This window comes from Anomaloglossus baeobatrachus, chromosome 6 (genome assembly GCF_048569485.1).
Source record: "Anomaloglossus baeobatrachus isolate aAnoBae1 chromosome 6, aAnoBae1.hap1, whole genome shotgun sequence".
NCBI classification, from domain to species: domain Eukaryota; kingdom Metazoa; phylum Chordata; class Amphibia; order Anura; family Aromobatidae; genus Anomaloglossus; species Anomaloglossus baeobatrachus.
In genome coordinates, this window is record NC_134358.1 from 335,201,814 (window position 1) to 335,221,492 (window position 19,679).

Sequence of the window (19,679 nt, forward strand, 5' to 3'; positions counted from 1 at the left end):
AATTTATTTTTTTTGTTTTTGTTTTTTTCTTTAGTTATCCATATACCTGTCAATGTAAAAAAAAATTGGAAGTCTTGCAATTTCCAACTGGTTACTGAAGCTAATGCTAATCGTTCTCTATTCAGATATGCTAATGATGTGTCGGTTGCACCCTTGGTGTTCTGAAGTGGTTCAGTGTTAATTCTTAATAAATCAGGAGCTGACTACTTCAATTTTTGCCGGTCTTGATGAATTGGGGTTTAATGCTACATTCCTTCTAGCATCTCTATTGCAGATCACCTGCAAAAAAGTTGCCACAGCAATAGTCACTGCGTTATTTACCACTGCATGTATCATTGGCAAGAAGTAGCTGGTTGGCCACACATTTGTCCTCTGCATTGCACATGGTTAAATTAGCATACACATCCACAGCACAAGTTGACGCAATGCAGATCTCAAACCATCAGATTCTGTCAATTTATACTCTGATTTTATTTTGCAGCATAGTGCATGACATTTGTTAAATCTCATACACTATGCTGCACTGTCAAACTCATCGGATTTAGACAAAAGTCACAAAAAGTTTAAATTTTTATTAGGGCTGGATTACACAGCTTTTGTTTGTTGTAGATACATAGCAGTAAGAAAACACCTATATTAGGCTAGGGCCCCACTTTGCGTTCTCCTACTTGCAGTTCTAAACGCACATTTTGGGCTTAATTTATTTGACCAAAGTTGCCTTTTTCAGAAATTTAGCGCTGAAAACGTTTTAGATGCGTTTTCAGCGCTTTTTGCATGCTTTTTCCACCTGCGTTTTGACAGATGCGTTTTGAACATCAAGACACTGCTAAATAAAATTTAAACAGTCAAACACAATGAAAAAAGAAAAAAAAAAGGAACACATATAGAATTTTAGAAATAATTAAGGAAATAGAAATATTTAATAAAATTATAGCGGTAATATACTATTTATTGGAAAAATAGCAATAAATTATTATTTTTCTTAAATGTAATTGTCGGACTATGTGTGTGTGTAAAGGGACATATGAAATCATTATTTTAATGTCCAAAAAGCATGAGTTTTGGTAGTCCAGAACGCATGTTTTCTGCACATAAAAAGCAGGTAAAACGCAGGAATTTGAAGGAATCTTGGTTTTGTCAACTTCTCATTGACTTCAATGTTAGCAAAACGCACCCAAAATGGCAAAAACAATTGACATGTTGCTTCTTTGAACGTATGTTTTTTGCCACAAAATATGCAAATTTGCAGATGCGTTTACAAACGCAAAGTGAGGTCGGAAAAATCACAAATGCGATTGAAATAGCTGGAAAATGAAAACGCAAGCATTTTGGCATAAAAAAGGTGCTTCCCAAAATGCACCCAAAAAGTACCTGAAAAGCAGGTAAAAACGCAAACAGGGGCCCTAGCCTTAAACTGCTCAGTTGAAACCAGTCTTAGGCTATGTGCGTACTTTGCGTCGAGGTAGTTGCAGTTCTAAACGCATCCTTTGTCAGAAATAGTTTTTGCCAAAGTTGCTTTTGACCACAAAAACGAATAAATACGCTTGTATTTTTACTGCGATTTACATGCTTTTTCATTGCTTAAAGTCAAATGCATTTTGATGACAAATACACTGCTAAATAAAGTTTTAACATTCAAACACTATGAAAAAATGGGAAAAAAATGATAACAAATATCAAAATTAAAATCATAAACAAACTAGCTGATTTTATTAAAATGATAAATGTTTGTTAATATTTATGTATAAAATAACGTTAAATTATTGATTTTCATTATTTTAATTGTCGGACTATGTGTGTGTGTAAAGGGACATATCATGCCTTTAATATAATGTAAAAAATGCATGCAATTAATTTGTCAAAACGCATGTTTTCTGCATCCAAAAAGCATGTAAAATGCTAGGATTTTGATGTAGAATGTGTTTTGCAACTTCTCATTGACTCTAATGTTAGCAAAACGCTGCCAAAATGGCAAAAACAATTGACATGTTGCTTCTTTAAACGCTGAGTTTTTGCACAAAAATATGCAAATTAAACGCTGCATTTTGAACTGCATAGTGCGCACAAGAAAACCTTATTTCCCATAGGCATTGCTGGAAAATCAAAACCCATTCATTTTGGCACTAAAACGCTGCAGTTGAAAACGCTGCAGAAATGCATGAAAAAAGTGCGCACATAGTCTTAGATTCCTGTTTCCTGGCCATTAAGTTTTTTATACAATAATGAAAACTCAAAATTGCAATACCTATTTAACAAGTCTTCAACATAAAATTAGGTGTTTCATCAGAATTATTTATGTCAGTTTTTACCATCACTGTTTAATCCAGGGGTCTCAAACTCGGCTGGGTGTATGGGCCACACAGAGTAAAAACATAATTTGGGGGGCCGCATTCTTTGCAGGACAAAGTGACATTTTTATTGGTACTATATATATATATTTTTTACACACCTTTGGATCACTGATTTTGAAAATTTTTCACTTATTTATTATAATAAATGTGCACATTCTTTGTTTAAATATATATAAAAAAAAATATGATGGTGAAAAAAATGTCATGCCTTATTTTTTTTTATTTATTTTTTACACTTTATCCCTTTCTTGTAACTAATAGTGTTACAATTAGCACTATATAGAAATTTTGGCCAACATCTTTTAGTAATGTTCCCCATCTTGTTGTAATGTGCCCATGCTTGCCCCCTTGTAGTATTGTGCCCCATCCTAGTCCCCATCCCACAGTAATGTGCTCATCCTTGTCCCCAACCTATAGTAATGTCCCCAGCCTTGTCCCCATCTTATCGTAATGTGCCCATCCTGTAGTAATGTGTCCAGCCTTGTCCCCATCTTATAGTAATGTTCCCCATCTTTGTCCCCTTCTAGCAATCTCCCTATCCTGTAGTACTGTCCCCATCATATAGTTGTCCCATTCTATAGTAATGTGCCCATCCTACAGTAATGTCCCTATCCTATAGTAATGTCCCCAGCCTTATCCCTATCCTATAGTAAAGTTTCTCATCCTTGTTCCCTTGTAGTACTGTCCCCATCCAATAGTAATATGCCCATCCTTGTAATGTCCACATCCTTTAGTAATGTGCCCACCTTGTCCCTATTCTATAGTAATGTGCCCATCCTGTAGTAATGGGGGGGGCAGTGGTGGCGGCGGCGGTGGCTGAAAGGGGGCAGGGGCGCTATAACTTACTGATCACTCTCAGCTTCCAGAGACTCTGGAGTGAAGATGAGGGGACGGTCTCCGGCCCCAGATCCACAGTGATTGGAGAGATCGGTCACAAGGCCGGTCTCTCCAATCAGAGCTGGGGGCGGGTGAAACTGAGGTCACCCAGCTCCAGCCAATGATCGGTGCTACAGCTGCTCCGATATGGCTGGATTTCAATGTTTCAGCCGTTTTCAATGGCTGAAACATTAGTGGCTGTGATTGGCTGACGAACGCCGCTCAGCCAATCACAGCCTCCGTAGGTCCAGGGCGGAGACATCACCCCTCCTGAGGTCCCCTCCTCCCCGAATCTAAGGTATTTGCAATGCAAAGCAATCGCAGCCACCGGGGCTGCGATCTCGCCATGACGTACTGGGTACATCATGGGTCCTTAAGTACCAGGGAGCCATGACATACACAGTACGTGATAGGTCGCTAAGGAGTTAATGTGCCGTCCTACACACACACACACACACACACCATTCTTCTCACCTGTCCCTCGGCTCCTCATCTCTGCTTTGTGCGGCCTCCAGGCCCGTGCACCTGTTCACTATCGCGGCTGTTGCAGGGGCCACAGCCCCTGTCAGTGATTTCTGTCAGATGATTGTTTGCCGGCGCGAGAGCGCAGAGTCCTTGACTCAGAGATGCCTGGGGGCCGCGTGTTTGAGACCCCTGGTTTAATCAGTCATTTTCTCTTATACAGTGCAATGGTAAAAATGGACAGCACACGAAAGGCAATGTGTGCTGTTAGTGATTATTTCACCACCCATAGAACTGTATGGGTAATTTTGATCTGTGACCCAAATAAAAAATGGACATTCTCAGAAATGTATTAGTTTGGGATAATTCTTAGGCTGGGGTCACACTGGCGTGTGACTCGTGAGAAGATCGCATCGCCCGGTCTGGCCATCCGCTCTCCTGACAGGTGCATAGAAATACAAGATGCTGACACGCTCCTTTCGGAGAGCAGCCGGCTGGTCCAAGCAATCTGATCCTCTCGTGAGTCATACGTTAGGCTAAGTTCACACTTCCGTTGTTTTGCATCAGTCACAATCCGTCGCCTTGAGGAATTACGGTACTCCGCAAAATATTTAGCAGGAATCCGTTTTTTCCCCATAGGCATCTATATGCAACAGATTGTGACTGATGGCCTTACGTTGCATCCGCCGTGTGACGGATCAGTCATTTACTGACTGACCGTCAGGCAGGAGCAACGCTGAATGTAACTTTTTTTGGAGCGGCAAAAAATCGCACTCCGCAGATGTCCATCTCAATTCGTCAAGAACTATAATGGATGTCTATGGTGCTGGATTCCGCCGTAATCCGTCACACGGCAGAATCCAGTGCTGGATTCCGTCATGCTCAACTGAACATGCCCAGCATGTTTGGCACACCCATTGGGCTGTCCCAAACACAAACGGATCTCGACGGATGCATCAAAACACGGACGCACAGCGGATGTAACAGACGCAACGAATCAGTTACAGGAATCTTGTGAAATAACACATCCGTTGCGTCAGTTGACATCTAAAAAAACGACAGACGGATTTACAACGGAAGTGTGAACTTAGCCTAAGGGCGGCTTTGCACACTACGACATCGCAGGTGCGATGTCGGTGGGGTCAAATCGAAAGTGACGCACATCCGGCATCACTTGCGATGTCGTAGTGTATAAAACCTTTTTGATACGATGAACGAGCGCAAAACCGTCGTTATCGTATCATCGGTGTATTCTCCGACATTTCCATAATGCCGGTGCAGCGACAGGTACGATGTTGTTCCTCGTTCCTGCGGCAGCACACATCGCTGTATGTAAAGCCGCAGGAGCGAGGAACATCTCCTACCTGCGTCCCGGCTGCAATGAGAAGGAAGAAGGTGGGCGGGATGTTTACATCCTGCTCATCTCCGCCCCTCCGCCGCTATTGGCCGCCTGCCGTGTGACGTCGCTATGACGCCGCATGACCCGCCCCCTTAGGAAGGAGGCGGGTCGCCGGCCAGAGCGAAGGTCGCAGGGCAGTTGAGTACATGTGAAGCTGGCGTAGCGATAATTTTCGCTACGCCAGCTATCACAAGATATCGTACCTGCGACGGGGGCGGGGACTATCGCACTCGACATCGCAGCATCGGCTTGCGATGTCGTAATGTGCAAAGCCCGCCTAAGTGTGACTCCAGAATTAGAGCAACCTTTTTTTTATCCTCATTCATACATCTGACAACTTCAAGGTTAACAAGATTGCTTTGGGTTGTTTGCCATTTTTGTAGTTATGGAAGGTTTTTTTGTATGTTTCTGAAATAACTCTCAGCCTTTTTTTATTTATTATATAAATAAGATAAATATTTTATATTTCTCCCTGTCTATAGGTGTAAAGTGGGTAAATATAAAATTCTGAACATATACAATACATCAACTATTTCATTTTTTGTAATAAATGATCCATATTATGGTTGATAGTATAGGGTTAAAACTATATGCAAATTTAATGCATTTATAATTTTATTGAAGTGATTTTCTAACAACAGACAAAATGATAATGTAACAAAATCACCATAACTTGCCTTTTAAGGCTATGTACACACTTTGAGTATTTGATTGCAGACATTTTTGCACCATGTGGCAGGAAAAATACGCGTTTTTGATGCATTTTTACCTTGTTTTTTTATGCATGTTTTAGGTGTTTTTTGCATGTGTTTCCTTTCTCGCCTTTTCATTGGGGGACAAGACAGTGGGTATTATGATGTCTCCAGGGGAGGCGTGACACTAGATTTGAAAAAAGTGTTAGCTCCTTCCCCCACAGCATATACCCTAGCTAGGCATGAAAGTAGCTCAGTTTTTTTTCTAGTGTCAGCAGGGAGGCTGACATGTCTGGCCTGAGCCCCAGGCCACCTTATTTTTTATTTTTATTTTTTATTTTATTTTTTCCTATTTTTGATTATGGGGCAATACCAGGCTGCCTGCCACCTTGGTTCCCCCCGCTTACGGGCAGAGGAAACCTGGCGTGCACACGCCGTCAGTCTTCCCTCGCGCCCAAGTGGTCGGGTCTGCGTACCCCTCCAGGCTCCCTGGAAGCACCTTACACCAAGGTAGCTCCAGAGGGCTAAGCAGAGCCGAGGACCTGCTTCAGCCTTGAGCCGAAGATGCGTCCCTGAGATCCCCGCATCCCCGGACCGACGCGTCTTCAGACGGAGCCAGGAGCAGGTAGGGAGACGACGAGTCCTCTGTCCCCTGCATCCAAACTGCCGCCTGTAAAGGCGCCGGTGGGGCAATGCGCGTCGTGATCCCCTGGGAGCCTCATTAATTTAGCCCCGGCGTCGGCCTGCATTCTAGCAACGCCCCCTCTCACTGCTGGAAGCCGCTCCCTCAGTCAGCAGCGGCTCTCCTTTCCGAATGGCCGTCACGCTTAGTCCCAGTCCTGGGACCAATCAGCTTCCGGGGGCCGTCTCTCCCCTCCATGCTCCCAGGAACGCTGGACGCCATCTTTGACGTGGGGAGCAGACACGGGTGAGATCGCCTCCTTGGCTCTGCACTTCTACAGCGCTATATACCACTCTACTCAGCGGTATATCGCTGTCTCTCTAGCGGTGTGTGCCTGCTGGTTAGCGGTGTATATCAGCTGTTAGCGGTATATACTGGCTCTGCCTGCAGGTATATGCCGACTGTTTGACAGTATATGCCATTTTGCTATTGGTATATACCCGCTCTGCATAGCAGTCACTTTATAAAACTGCTAGTGGCTGTGGCTCCTCACTCATAGTAACAGCGGTATAACCCTATCCCAATAGAGCTGTAGGACTCTGTTGCTGACATGTGTAACCGCAAGGGTGATAAAGCTTCCCAGGCGTCCTCTACGGACCTATACTATGCTTGTACCACCTGTGGACGCTCGTTTTCTAATGGCCGAAGCTATCCACTATGCCGGGGCTTTGATGCCCCTACTACCGTGTTACAACAGACCCCGTTGCCAGACCAGGAGGCCGTGCAGTCTTTGGATTCTGCTCCGGCCACCAGCCAGGCAGCACCCCGTCTGATGACGTTATTCCTGCATGGGCTCTTCTAATGTCTAAAAGGTTAGATGACCTTGCCGCTCAGATTTCCCAGCCTTCCACAGGCTCCCACAGCCTTCCCCCGGTTCAGCTCCCTCAGAGGAGCCCGCCTGCTTCGTCTGGTCCCTCTTCCCCAGAACGTAAAAAGGCTGTTTCCAAAAGGCGCCATTGCAACCGCTACGCCTCATCCAACTCGGACGATGGTCAGTCTGACCCAGGTTCCTTGATTTTTAGTAGTCACGATTCTCAAGACTCTGGCTCTGATTCAGATGTCCCTTCTGAGTCTAGGCATATAGAAGACATACTAATTTCGGCTGTCAATCACTCTGTCGATTTCCGATCAGCCCCCGGACCCGACTTCTCAGTCGGCAATTAAGCGGGCCAAGAAGCCTCCTAAGTCCTTTGCCCAGGATCCGGTTTTTCGGCAAATCATATCTAAACGGTGGGATCACCCTGATAGAAGGTTTAATAAAAAACACTTCACTTCATTCGCTTATCCCTTATCTGAAATGGTTAAGACCTGGTCAGTACCCCCCGTTGTGGATTCGCCAGTATCCAGGCTGGCTAAAGACACGGTCATGTCTCTTTCAGACAACGCGTCTCTCAAGGACTCGTCCGACTGCGCAGTTGATGCTGCGGTCAAATCTATTTTCCAGGCTTCGGGCTCCTCTCTTCGCCCTCTGTTTGCCTTGACATGGGTTGCGAGAGCTATGGGTGTGTGGAGTAGGAACCTGCACAGGATGCTTCGCTCTTGTAATATTCCTCCGGAGGCTTTTGAGATCCTTGATTTGTTCTCTCTAGCCTCTAATTATTTTCTTCACGGCTCCCTAGATGCAGCTAGTTTGTCAGCCCTAACGGCAGCCAATGCTGTCTTTGCCCGCAGAGTCCTTTGGCTAAAGATATGGAACGCGGACAGTGCCTCCAAGAAATCCCTGTCCACACTCCCCTTCCATGGCCTTCGTCTGTTTGGAGAATCCCTGGACAAACTCATATCTGAGGCGACGGGTGGTAAAAGTACCATTCTACCACAAAAGCGGCCTGTATCCAGGAATTTTAAAAAATCTTCTTGGCGCAGGCAGTCCTTTCGGCCCGCTCCCCAAAAACCATCAGCCCAAGGATCGTCCCAACACTCAGATCGAGGATCAGGTCCCTCAAGGGGTTCTTCCTGGCGTTCCCACTCCAAGCAAACCCAAAGCCCAAACCTAAACCCAAAGGACCTCGTCCTGTACAGGCCCCCTCAGCATGACGCCAGGTATCCCTCAGATCCGACTCCTGTTGGAGGGCGGCTTCTGATTTTTCGGGATATCTAGCTAGACCACACTCATGATGCTTGGGTTCGAGAAATCGTCACCTCAGGTTACAAGATCGATTTCCATTCCCTGCCGGCCAACAGGTTTCTGCGTTCTCGTCTTCCAAAGTCCAAAACGCAAAGCCAGGCCTTATTTCAGGCCATAACCTCTTTACAGAAAGCAAACGTTATCATTCCAGTGCCCCTGGAACAGCGCGGCAAAGGTTTCTATTCAAAACTTTTCGTCGTTCCCAAAAAAGATGGCTCTGTCCGCCCTATCTTGGACCTCAAAAGACTGAACAGATCCGTATGGATTCGAACCTTCCGGATGGAATCATTGAGAGCAGTGCTAGCCGCCATGGAACCGGGAGAATTCCTAGCTTTCATAGACGTTCAAGATGCTTATTTACACATTCCCATATGTGTATCTCATCAACGGTTCCTTCGTTTTGCCGTAGGACACCGTCCTTTCCAATTCAGGGCCCTCCCCTTTGGACTGGCCACTGCGCCTCGAGTCTTCACAAAGGTCATGGCGGCCGTCATGTCCATTTTACACCCCAGAGGCGTCCTGGTCGTTCCCTATTTGGACGACCTACTTGTCAAGGGGAGCTCTCTTCAAGTTTGCTCAGAAAGCGTGCAGATTTGCCTAGACACGCTGTCAAGGCTAGGGTGGCTTATCAACTTCAACAAGTCATCCCTCATTCCTCATCAACGCATCACCTTTTTAGGTATGCTGATAGACACGGTCAGTCCCGGGTCTTTCTTTCCCTAATCCGGGCCGCCCAATCCCTCCGCTCCCGCCGTTACACATCCCTTCGGAATGAGATGAGAGTGTTAGGCAAGATGGTGGCAGTCATGGAAGCCGTGTCTTTTGCCCAATTCCATCTGCGCCCTCTACAATTGGATCTTCTATCTTCCTGGGACAAGAATCCAGCTTCTCTAGACCGGTCAGTCTGCCTATCTCGGACTGCGCGCAGCTCCTTCATGTGGTGGACTCAAGTCTCATCCATATCTCAAGGGAAGTCCTTCCGCCCTGTCCACTGGCAAGTAGTCACCACGGATGCCAGCCTGATAGACTGGGGGGCGGTGTTTCTCCACCACACTGTTCACGGACGCTGGTATTCTTCCGAGTGCTCCCTGCACATCAACGTTCTAGAGATCAGAGCCATATTTTTGGCCCTTCAGAACTTTCAGCCCTTACTATTGGGCCTCCCTGTTCGGATCCAGTCAGACAATGCCACGGCTGTGGCTTACACAGTTAGGGAGGAACTCGCAGCAGGGCAGCGATGAAAGAAGTATCCAGGATTCTTCTTTGGGCAGAGATGCATATTCCCATTATTTCAGCTGTCCATATTCCGGGGGTAGACAACTGGGCCGCAGACTTTCTCAGCAGGCAAGGTCTAGCGGCAGGGGAATGGTCCCTCCACGACGAAGTGTTCCATCAGATCACTCTTCGTTGGGGACTCCCAGATGTGGACCTCATGGCTTCTTGGATGAACGCCAAAATACATCCCTTAATATCCCGGTCGAGAGACCCGCTAGCGCTCGGCTCCGACGCTCTAGTCTTTCCGTGGTCGCAGTTTCGCCTACCCTACATCTTCCCTCCGTTTCCTCTCATTCCGAGAGTAATCAAGAAAATCAAAGCAGAGGGAATCCCGGTGAGCCTCGTGGCCCCGGACTGGCCCAGGAGAGCCTGGTACCGAGAGCTTCTCCAACTTCTCGGCGACACTCCCTGGCGTTTCCCCGACCGCCCAGATTTTCTGTCGCAAGGTCCAATATTCCACCAGAATATAGCACAGCTGCATTTGACGGCGTGGCGCTTGCATCGTTGATTCTAGCCAAGTCGGGTCTTTCTTCTAGGGTAGTTCATACCATGCTTAATGCTCGGAAGCCCTCCTCCACCAGTATCTATCACAGGACCTAGAAAACCTATCTTTCCTGGTGTGACCATGATAATCGGTCGCCCCTTGCCTTTTCAATCCCTAATGTTCTTGCATTTCTGCAAGACGGTCTGGACTCGGGACTGGCTCTCAGTACCCTTAAGGGACAAGTTTCTGCCTTGTCAATATTTTTTCAGAAGCAGCTGGCTTCTCGTCCTCAGGTTCGTACCTTTCTTCAAGGGGTAGCGCATTTGGTTCCTCCTTATCGCCACCCCTTAGATCCCTGGGATCTGAATCTGGTTCTCGGAGCTCTTCAGCTTCCTCCTTTCGAACCTCTGAGAGAAATCTTTCTTCAACGACTGTCTTGGAAGGTTGCCTTTTTAGTCACCATTACCTCTATCAGGCGAGTGTCCGAACTGGCGGCCCTTTCCTGTCGCTCACCTTACCTGATATTCCATCATGATAAGGTGGTCCTTCGGCCTTCCCCCGCCTTTCTTCCGAAGGTCGTATCTTCTTTTCACTTGAACGAGGACATTGTGTTGCCGTCATTCTGCCCGGTCCACTCCTTTGAAAAAGCCCTTCACACTCTAGATCTCGTCAGGGCTCTGCGGATCTACATCTCCAGAACAGCGCCGTTGCGCAAGTCCGATGCCCTCTTCGTCCTCTCAGAAGGACACAAAAAGGGCAACCAGGCTTCTAAATACACGATTTCTTGATGGATCAGGACTGCCATCTGTGAGGCAAACAAAGCACGAGGTTTTGTTCCTCCTCAATCTGTGCGGGCCCACTCTATGCGAGCAGTGGGTGCTTCCTGGGCTATCCGCCATCAGGCTTCGGCGGCCCAACTTTGCAAGGCCGCTACCTGGTCCAGTGTGCACACGTTTACAAAATTCTACAGAGTGCATACGCATGCCTCCGCGGATGCTGCTCTTGGAAGACAAGTCCTTCAGGCGGCAGTGGCCCATGTATCAGTGGCCACTGCTCAGTTTTTGACAGTGTTTTCATATATGTTCACTGCAGTTGCAGTCGTTAGTCAGCTCTTAGGCGGGCTTTGCACGCTGCGACATCGGTAACAATGTGTTACCGATGCTGCAGCGATAGTCCCGCCCCCGTCGCACGTGCAATATCTAGTGAAAGCTGCCGTAGCGATTATTATCGCTACGGCAGTTTCACACGCACATACCTGCCGTGTGACGTTGCTCTGGCCAGCGACCCGCCTCCTTCCTAAGGGGGCGGGTCGTGCGGCGTCACAGCGACGTCACACAGCAGGCGGCCAATTGAAGCGGAGGGGCGGAGATGAGCAGGATGTAAACATCCCGCCCACCTCCGTCCTTCTCATTGCAGCCGGCGGCAGGTAAGGTGAAGTTCCTCGCTCCTGCGGCTTCATACACAGCGATGTGTGCGGCCGCAGGAGCGAGGAACAACATCGCACCTGTCGCTGCACCGGCATTATGGAAATGTCGGAGGCTGCAGCGATGATACGATAACGACGCTTTTGCGCTCGTTCATCGTATCATTTAGGATTTACACACTACGACATCGCAAGTGACGCCGGATGTGCGTCACTTTCGATTTGACCCCACCGACATCGCACCTGCGATGTCGTAGTGTGCAAAGCCGCCCTTAGTCTGATGTTATACACTATTAATAATTCAGTTCCCACCCAGGGACTGCGTTGGGACATCCCACTGTCTGTGCCCCCCAATGAAAAGGCAAGAAAGGAAATTACATTTTTGTGTACTCACCGTAAAATGTCTTCCTTGGAGCCTTTCATTGGGGGACATAGCTCCCACCCTTGTGGTTTTGGTTGTCCTTCTCCTACTGCCTTTACACCAAACTGAGCTAGTTTCCTGCCTAGCTAGGGTATATGCTGTGGGGGGAGGAGCTAACACTTTTTCAAATCTAGTGTCACGCCTCCCCTGGAGACATCATAATACCCACTGTCTGTGTCCCCCAATGAAAGGCTCCAAGGAAGACATTTTACGGTGCGTACACAAAAATGTCATTTTTCATTGCATTCAATGGTTAAAAGCACAGACAAAAACACTGAAAGAATTGATATTTTTCAGATTTTTTTCTGCGCCAAATCTATAAGGAAAAAAACCTCAACATGTGCACTACACTTCAGGTTTCTCATAAGACTTTGCTGGCATAAGGATTTGCTTGCAGTTTTGAAGCAAAACTGCACTAAGAAATGCATAAAAAAACGCAATAAAAACGCACTCATTGTTCTAGTGCTGTCGATTTGGCGGTCTCAGTTGGTCATTCATGTGCAGAATGTTAAAATTGAGGCCAGTGATTGGCGATTTGACGAGTGAATTGTTCTTGTTTTTTTTACCACATTGCCTGCTATTAGGCAAAAATTTCTAAAATCGCAGACAATCCTTTTATTCATGTTTAATAATTAATATTTTTAATAAAGGAACTCTACTTTCAACACATTTCCATAAGTTACATGTGAATGAAAGTACAAGTGAATGAAAGAAACTTTGTAATATATGTTGTCAGAGATATTTGTTTCATTCCCCATATCAGACACTATTCCCCATCCCTAGACTCCTAATCTTGTCATTAAAGCACCCCTTCTAGTCACCTTCTGGACCCTTGTGGTCCTGGAGTTGATTATAGTAGAAGCGGGGTTCTGGGGGTAAGACCCCCGAATGGGGAGTGCAAGGGGGCGGGGAAGTGGATGGGAGGAAACATCACCACTCCCACTAACCAAAGCCGGTCACGCCCACTAACAAAGCCAGTCACGCCCACTAACCAAGCAGGTCACGCCCACTAACCAAGCCAGTCACGCCCAAGAAAGTCCTTCTAGCCACTGGAATATAGTCCATTAGTAAAACCATAAGTAAAACGCCATAATGGAATCAGCATAAATAAAAGGGGGAGGAACAACAGGCAGGGAGGGGGAAATCACTATGAAAACTCACCCCAGCTATTATCTGCTCCACAGCTGCTGCCAATCAAAAAACTGTATATTTCACAAACTTTACTTGCTTGGATTTCAAAAACTATACATCCTAGCTGACAACTAAAGTTATGTATAGAATCAGCATGATAGTGCCACTGGCTTTAGGTTATATTGGAAAATCGTGCTGATTTGTGCCCTTTAACTCTGAAAAATCAGCTCAAATCTTTCTTGGGCTAATTTCACAGGACCTTTCCGTTTTTGCAGTCCGCAAAAAGGGTCCTGTTTTTCCATTGATGCATCCTTGTGACATCCATGCATCTGTTCCATTCCGTACACGGTCCGTGTGCCATCCGTGTGACTTCCGTTTTTTTTGCAGACCGCAAAAAACGCTGGAATGAGTGTTACATTCAGTCCACTGTATTTGGCCAGATGCTCGCCCCCATATAAAGTCTATGGGCAACAGAGTCCAGTGCATAGGGGTAGGAGCAAGCGCTACATACTCACCGATCACCGGGGCAGCTCACACTGCTCCCGCGGCAGCTCTTTCTTCCCAAGCCGGCCGCTCATTAGGCTCATACATACTCACTGCTTCCCTGGCTCACCGGCGTCTGTGATTGGTTGCAGTCAGATACGCGCCCCCATTATGAGTGACAACTGTCTGACTGCAACCAATCACAGCTGCCGGTACGCGAGTCTTTATTCTATAGACAGTAAAATAAATAATTTTAAAATATCGGCATACTGTCCCCCCCCCAATTTTGATACTCAGCCAAGATTAAGCCTCACAGCTGGAGGCTGGTATTCTCAGGGAGACCCATGTTATTGGGAGATCCCCAGCCCAGAAATATCAGCCAGCAGCCACCCAAAATTAGATGCGACAGTTCCGGGACTTTACCCGGCTCTTTTCGACTGGCCTGGTGCGGTGGCAGTCAGGGTAATAAGGAGTTAATAGCAGCCCATAGCTGCCATTAAGTCCTAGATTAGTGATGACAGGCGTCTATGAGACACCCTCTCATCACTAATCTGTAAGTGAAAGTAAATAAACACAAACATGTAAAAATCCTTTATTTGAAATAAAAGACAAAAAAGCACCCTCTTTCACTACTTTATTAACCTCAAAACACACCTCCAGGTCCAAAGAAATCCACACAAGGTCCCATGATGCTTCCAGTACTGCTACACCTGAATCTCACAGTCATAGAACATGACCGCCTGCTGTGAGATTCGGGCCACAAGTGAAGTGAGCCATGCGCTCAGCAGAGACGTCACTCAGGGGATTTGCGGTCACCAGTGGAGGACTCCAGGTGTGACCGCACATCACCTGAATGACTTCACAGCTAGTCATAGCCCACCATACTTGATGTGAGAATGCGGCGGACCATGGAACTCAGTGAGGAGCGCTGACGTCACGAGTTCAGCAAAGCTCATCACCGCAGGTGATGAACTTAGCTAACCTCATGATGTCGGTGCTCTTCATAGATAGATAGATAAGAAAGACATATATAATGTTCCACTCTCCTGCATTTTGTAATCTTGCACCTGTTAATGCCTTTCATGTGGCAATAAAGGGTGTTAAGCCTTGCCCTTAGCCAAAAAAAAAAAAATAAATAATTTTAAAAAACGATGTGTGGTCCCCCCTATTTTTTGTAGCCAGTTAGGGTAAAGCAGACGGCTGCAGCTTCACCTTGGCTGGTAATCCAAAACAGAGGGCACCCCATGCTGTTATTTTAAATTAAATAAATATTTTGAAACAAAAAATGTGGGGTCCCCCCAAAATTCGATCAGCAGCCAAGGTAAAGCGGACAGCTGTGGTCTGGTATTCTCTGACTAGGCAGGTCCATGGATTTGGAGCGTGGGGGGACGGCATAAGGGACAGTAACGTACACCAGACGGCCCGCCCCATGGAGAATTTACAAGATTTTCATACCAAAAGGTATAACTTTATAAAGTATTTATTTTGGTTTAAAAGGGGGCACAAAAAGTATAGAAACCTTACTAGAATGCAGCACAGGTGCTGCAGAGGGGGAAACATTTAGGTTGAAAGCCAAATTTCTGATGACAGGTTCCCTTTAAGATACTCTTGAAACCAGATGTTTACATACACTATCCAAAAAGACATATATACATGTTTTTCTCACGATCTGACATGAAATCAGAATGAACCTTTCCCGTTTTAGGTCTATTAGGATTACCAAAATGATTTATATTTTATTATATTATATATTAAATGCCAGAATAATGAGAGAGAGAATGTTTTATTACTTTCTGCAAAGTCAAATGTTTACATACATTTCATTAGTATTTGCTATCATTGCTGTTAAACTGTATGACTTGGGTCAAACATTTTGGATATTCTTCCACAAGCTTCTTACAACAGTTGGTAGGAATTTGGGCCCATTCCTCCTGACAGAACTGGTATAACTGAGCCATGTTTGTAGGTCACCATGCTCGCACCTGCCTTTTCAGCTTTGCCCATAAATCTTCAATAGGATTGAGATCAGGGTTTAGTGATGGCCACTCCAAAACATTGACTATGTTATCCTTAAGCTACTTTGTAACCAGTTTGGCTGTATACGTCTGGTCATTGTCCATTTTTAAGACCCATTTACGCCCAAGTTTTAAGTTCCTGGCTGATGGCTTGAGATGTTGCTTCAGTTTTGCCACATAACCTTCTTTCCTCCTGTTGCCATCTAGTTTGTGAGGTACAGCAGTCCCTCCTACAGCAAAACAACTCCACAACATGATGCTACCACCCTCGTGTTTCACAGTTGGGATGGTGTTCATAGGCTTCAAAGCTTCTCTATTTTTCCTCCAAATGTGGGTCATTGTGGCCAAACAGTTTAATTTTAGTTTTGTCAGACCACAGGACATGTCTACAGAAATAAAGGTATTTATTCCTGTGTGTATTTGCAAACATTAATCTGTGGGGGATTTGTTTCTTTTGGAGTAATGGCTTCTTCCTGGCAGAATAGCCTTTAAGCCCATGTTGAAACAGTACTAGTTTCACTGTGGATAATGACACAATATTACCAGCTTCCTCCAGCATCTTCACAAGGTATTTTTCTTTTGTTCTTGGATGGATATTCACATGTCTGACCAAAGTACGTTCATCTCTGGTACACAGAACCCATCTCCTTCCTGAGCATTATGATGGCTGGCCATTCCCATCTTGTTTATACTTGCGTATAATTGTTAGTACAGATGAATAAGGCATCTTCAGGTATCTAGAAATTGCACCCAAGGATGAAACAGATCTGTGAAAGTCCACAATTCTCTTCTTGAGATCTTGGTTGATGTCTTTTGACTTTCTCGTGATGCTACACAAAGAAGCAATGTGTTTCAGGTGTGCATTAAAATACATCCACATGTGTGTCTCTAATTAACTCAGATGTTGCCAATAAATCTATCAGAAGCTTCCAAATAAATGACATAATCATATGGGCTGTCCTGTATTTTTTAAAGACATAGTACTCTTAGTGTATGTAAACGTTTTACTTTGCAGAAAGTAATAAAAATGCCTTTAAACATTCTCTCTCATTATTCTGGCATTTGGCAAATATAAATAACTAGCTGTAGTACCCGGGCGTTGCCCAGGATAGTAACTGTCACTGTCTCTCTCCCAGTCTCTGTCTGTGTGTCTGTCTGTCATTGTCTGTCTCTTTCCTTGTCTGTCTGTGTCTGTCTCTATCTGTCTGTTTCTCTCTCTCTTTCTGTCTCTGTATCAGTCTGTCTGTCTCTGTGTCTGTCTGTCTGTTTCTTTCCCCGTCTGTCTCTTTCCCCGTCTGTCTCTATCTCTCTGTTTCTTTCCCCATCTGTCTCTTTCCAGGTCTGTCTCTTTCCCCGTCTGTCTCCCCATCTCTTTTCTTGTCTCTTTCCCTTTCTGTCTTTGTCCATCTCTTTGTCTGTGTCTTTTGCTGTCTGTCTCTTTCCCTGTCGTCCTGTCTGTCTGTCTCTTTCCTTGTCTGTCTCTTTCCCCATCTGTCTCTTTCCTTCTCTGTCTCTATTTAGGTCTGTCTCTTTCCTTGTCTGTCTCTATCCAGGTCTGTCTCTATCCATGTCTGCGTCTATCCAGGTCTGTCTCTTTCCCCATCTGTCTTTGTCTGTCTCTCTGCCTGTCTCTGTCTCTGTCTGCCTGTCTGTCCTTTTCTGCCTGTCTCTGTCTGCCTGTCTCTGTCCCTGTCTGCCTTTCCCTGTCTGTCTCTTTCCCCCGTCTGTCTCTTTACCCATCTGTCTCTTTCCCCATCTGTCTCTGTCTGTCTCTTTCCCTGTCTGTCTCTCTGTCTCTTTCCCCATTTGTCTCTTTCCCCGTCTCTCTCTTTTCCTGTCTGTCTCTTTCCCCGTCTGTCTGTGTCTTCTACCGTTTGTCTCTGTCCCCGTCTGTCTCTGTCTGTCTCTTCTACCGTTTGTCTCTGTCTGTCTCTCTCCCTGTCTCTCTTCCTGTCTGTCTCTGTCCCTGTCTGTCTCTCTCTCTCTGTCTCTCTTTCCCTGTCTGTATCTTTCTGTCTCTCTCTATCCGTTTCCCCACCAACATCATATTACCTCACACATAAGCTTCTTATATTGTGACTGTCCTTTGTTCCTACAGCAACCAATCACAGCTGCTATTAAAACCAGTAGTTCCAGGCTCCATTCACTTTAATGGAGGCATGTTTTTTGGAGAGTAACTGTAAAGCGCGGGGTTAAATTTTCCCTTCAAAACATAGTCTACGACGTTCCCTGGGTCACATGGGACGTCTATGCAAAATTTCGTGATTGTAAGTGTGACGGTGCGGTTTCCTTTAGCGTACATACACACACACATACATACATACACACATACATACATACACTCAGCTTTATATATTAGATTTTGTTAATCCTAATTCACCTAAAATAGGAAAGGTTTATTCTGATTTCATGTCAGATAATGAGAAAAATATGCATAAGTGTCTTTTTAGATAGTGTATGTAAACTTCTGGTTTCAACTGTATATTACCGGGAGTCTTATATTCGCCTGTACTGTTGATTTATGCAAAATCTCTTGAAAGTACAGCTCCCATTTAAGATTTTAATTGTTTAATTTTGTTTGCTGGAATACCGTAATTGCATGATTGTCAAAGAGCAACCGAAAAAGGTTATGAAAATTGAAATGTGAGCCTCCATATAGTGTGACATGTACACTTGCCTGTATTGTTTTTTTAAAGATTTTTTTTTACATATATTAATGATTTATCCATTTACCAACTTACCAACAGGTCAAATATTACTGGCAATGAATTTGTGTTTTGTAATGGACTAGTACTTCATAGACTTCAGTGCCTTCGTGGATTCGGAGAATGGCTGGAAGCAATTATAACTTTTGCATCACATTTGCAGAGCCTTAACCTTGACACTTCAACCTTGGCTTGCTTATCCGCTATATGTCTTATTTCTGGTAAGTACAGAAATTAAATAATCATACTGGCCAAAAACAGTTAAAGGGGTATTTCAATCTCCAAGATCCTTTTTCAATAGGTAGTAGGTGCAATGAGCTGGAGAAAAAAAGTTCAATCTGGGCTTTTATCTGAGGAGGATGATTGAAGAAAAAGTTGGAAATGCTCTCGCTAGCAGGTTGTGCAAGTCACACCCAACTGGAAGTGACCAAATGTCGTACTCAGAGAAACATCCAGTATTAGGTCAATAGTGATTTATTTCTACGCGTTTCAGAGAAAATCTCCTTTTTCAGGAAAATAAAAAAAAAAAATCTTGTGATTTCCTGAAAAAGGAGGGATTCTCTGCCGAAACGCGTAGAAATAAATCACTATTGACCTACTACTGGATGTTTCTCTGACTATGGCAGCGCAGCAATCATACCTATTCTTCTTCTCCTAGTGTTTGCTGTAATATGTAGTAGTTGTAATAGTAAGAATAATAGCAAATACCTCCAATTAGAAATGTAGTATAATTCTTCTGATTCACTATGTCGCTTACCTCATGTTCAGGGCATTGCAGGGCCTTAAGTATCCATGGTTACGACTACTGGCAACTAAATAATTAACTGTAACTATCTGGATGGTTGTAACCATGGATACCTGAGGTCCTGCAATGCCTTGAACATTAGGTAAGGGGCATAGTGAATCAGAAAAACTATACTACCTTTATAATTGGAGATATTTGCTAATATTATTATTACACCTACTACATATTAGGATAGGATCTTAGAGATGGGAATATCCCTTTATTTAAAAAATGCCACTGAGAGGTCCGACATGAAAGATCCAATACATTAATCTGCATGTGATATGGCATGTTAGTATAATTTTATTTTTCATTGCTTATAGTCCAATTCATTTCTCATGAACAGTGACACTGGCTTATTTTTCTTCCTG

At 45.0% G+C, this 19,679-nt stretch overlaps 1 protein-coding gene across 5 annotated transcripts in view; it reads left to right on the plus strand.

The window, feature by feature from the left end:
- The window catches only part of NR4A3 (nuclear receptor subfamily 4 group A member 3), a 310,256-nt gene that overhangs the window by 223,372 nt on the left and 67,205 nt on the right, over positions 1 to 19,679 (plus strand). For all 5 annotated transcript variants that reach the window (XM_075314955.1, XM_075314958.1, XM_075314959.1 and 2 more), the window contains one exon: positions 18,567 to 18,745. In XM_075314955.1, coding sequence (XP_075171070.1) covers positions 18,567 to 18,745 — 179 coding nt within the window. The remainder of the gene's footprint in view (positions 1 to 18,566; positions 18,746 to 19,679) is intronic.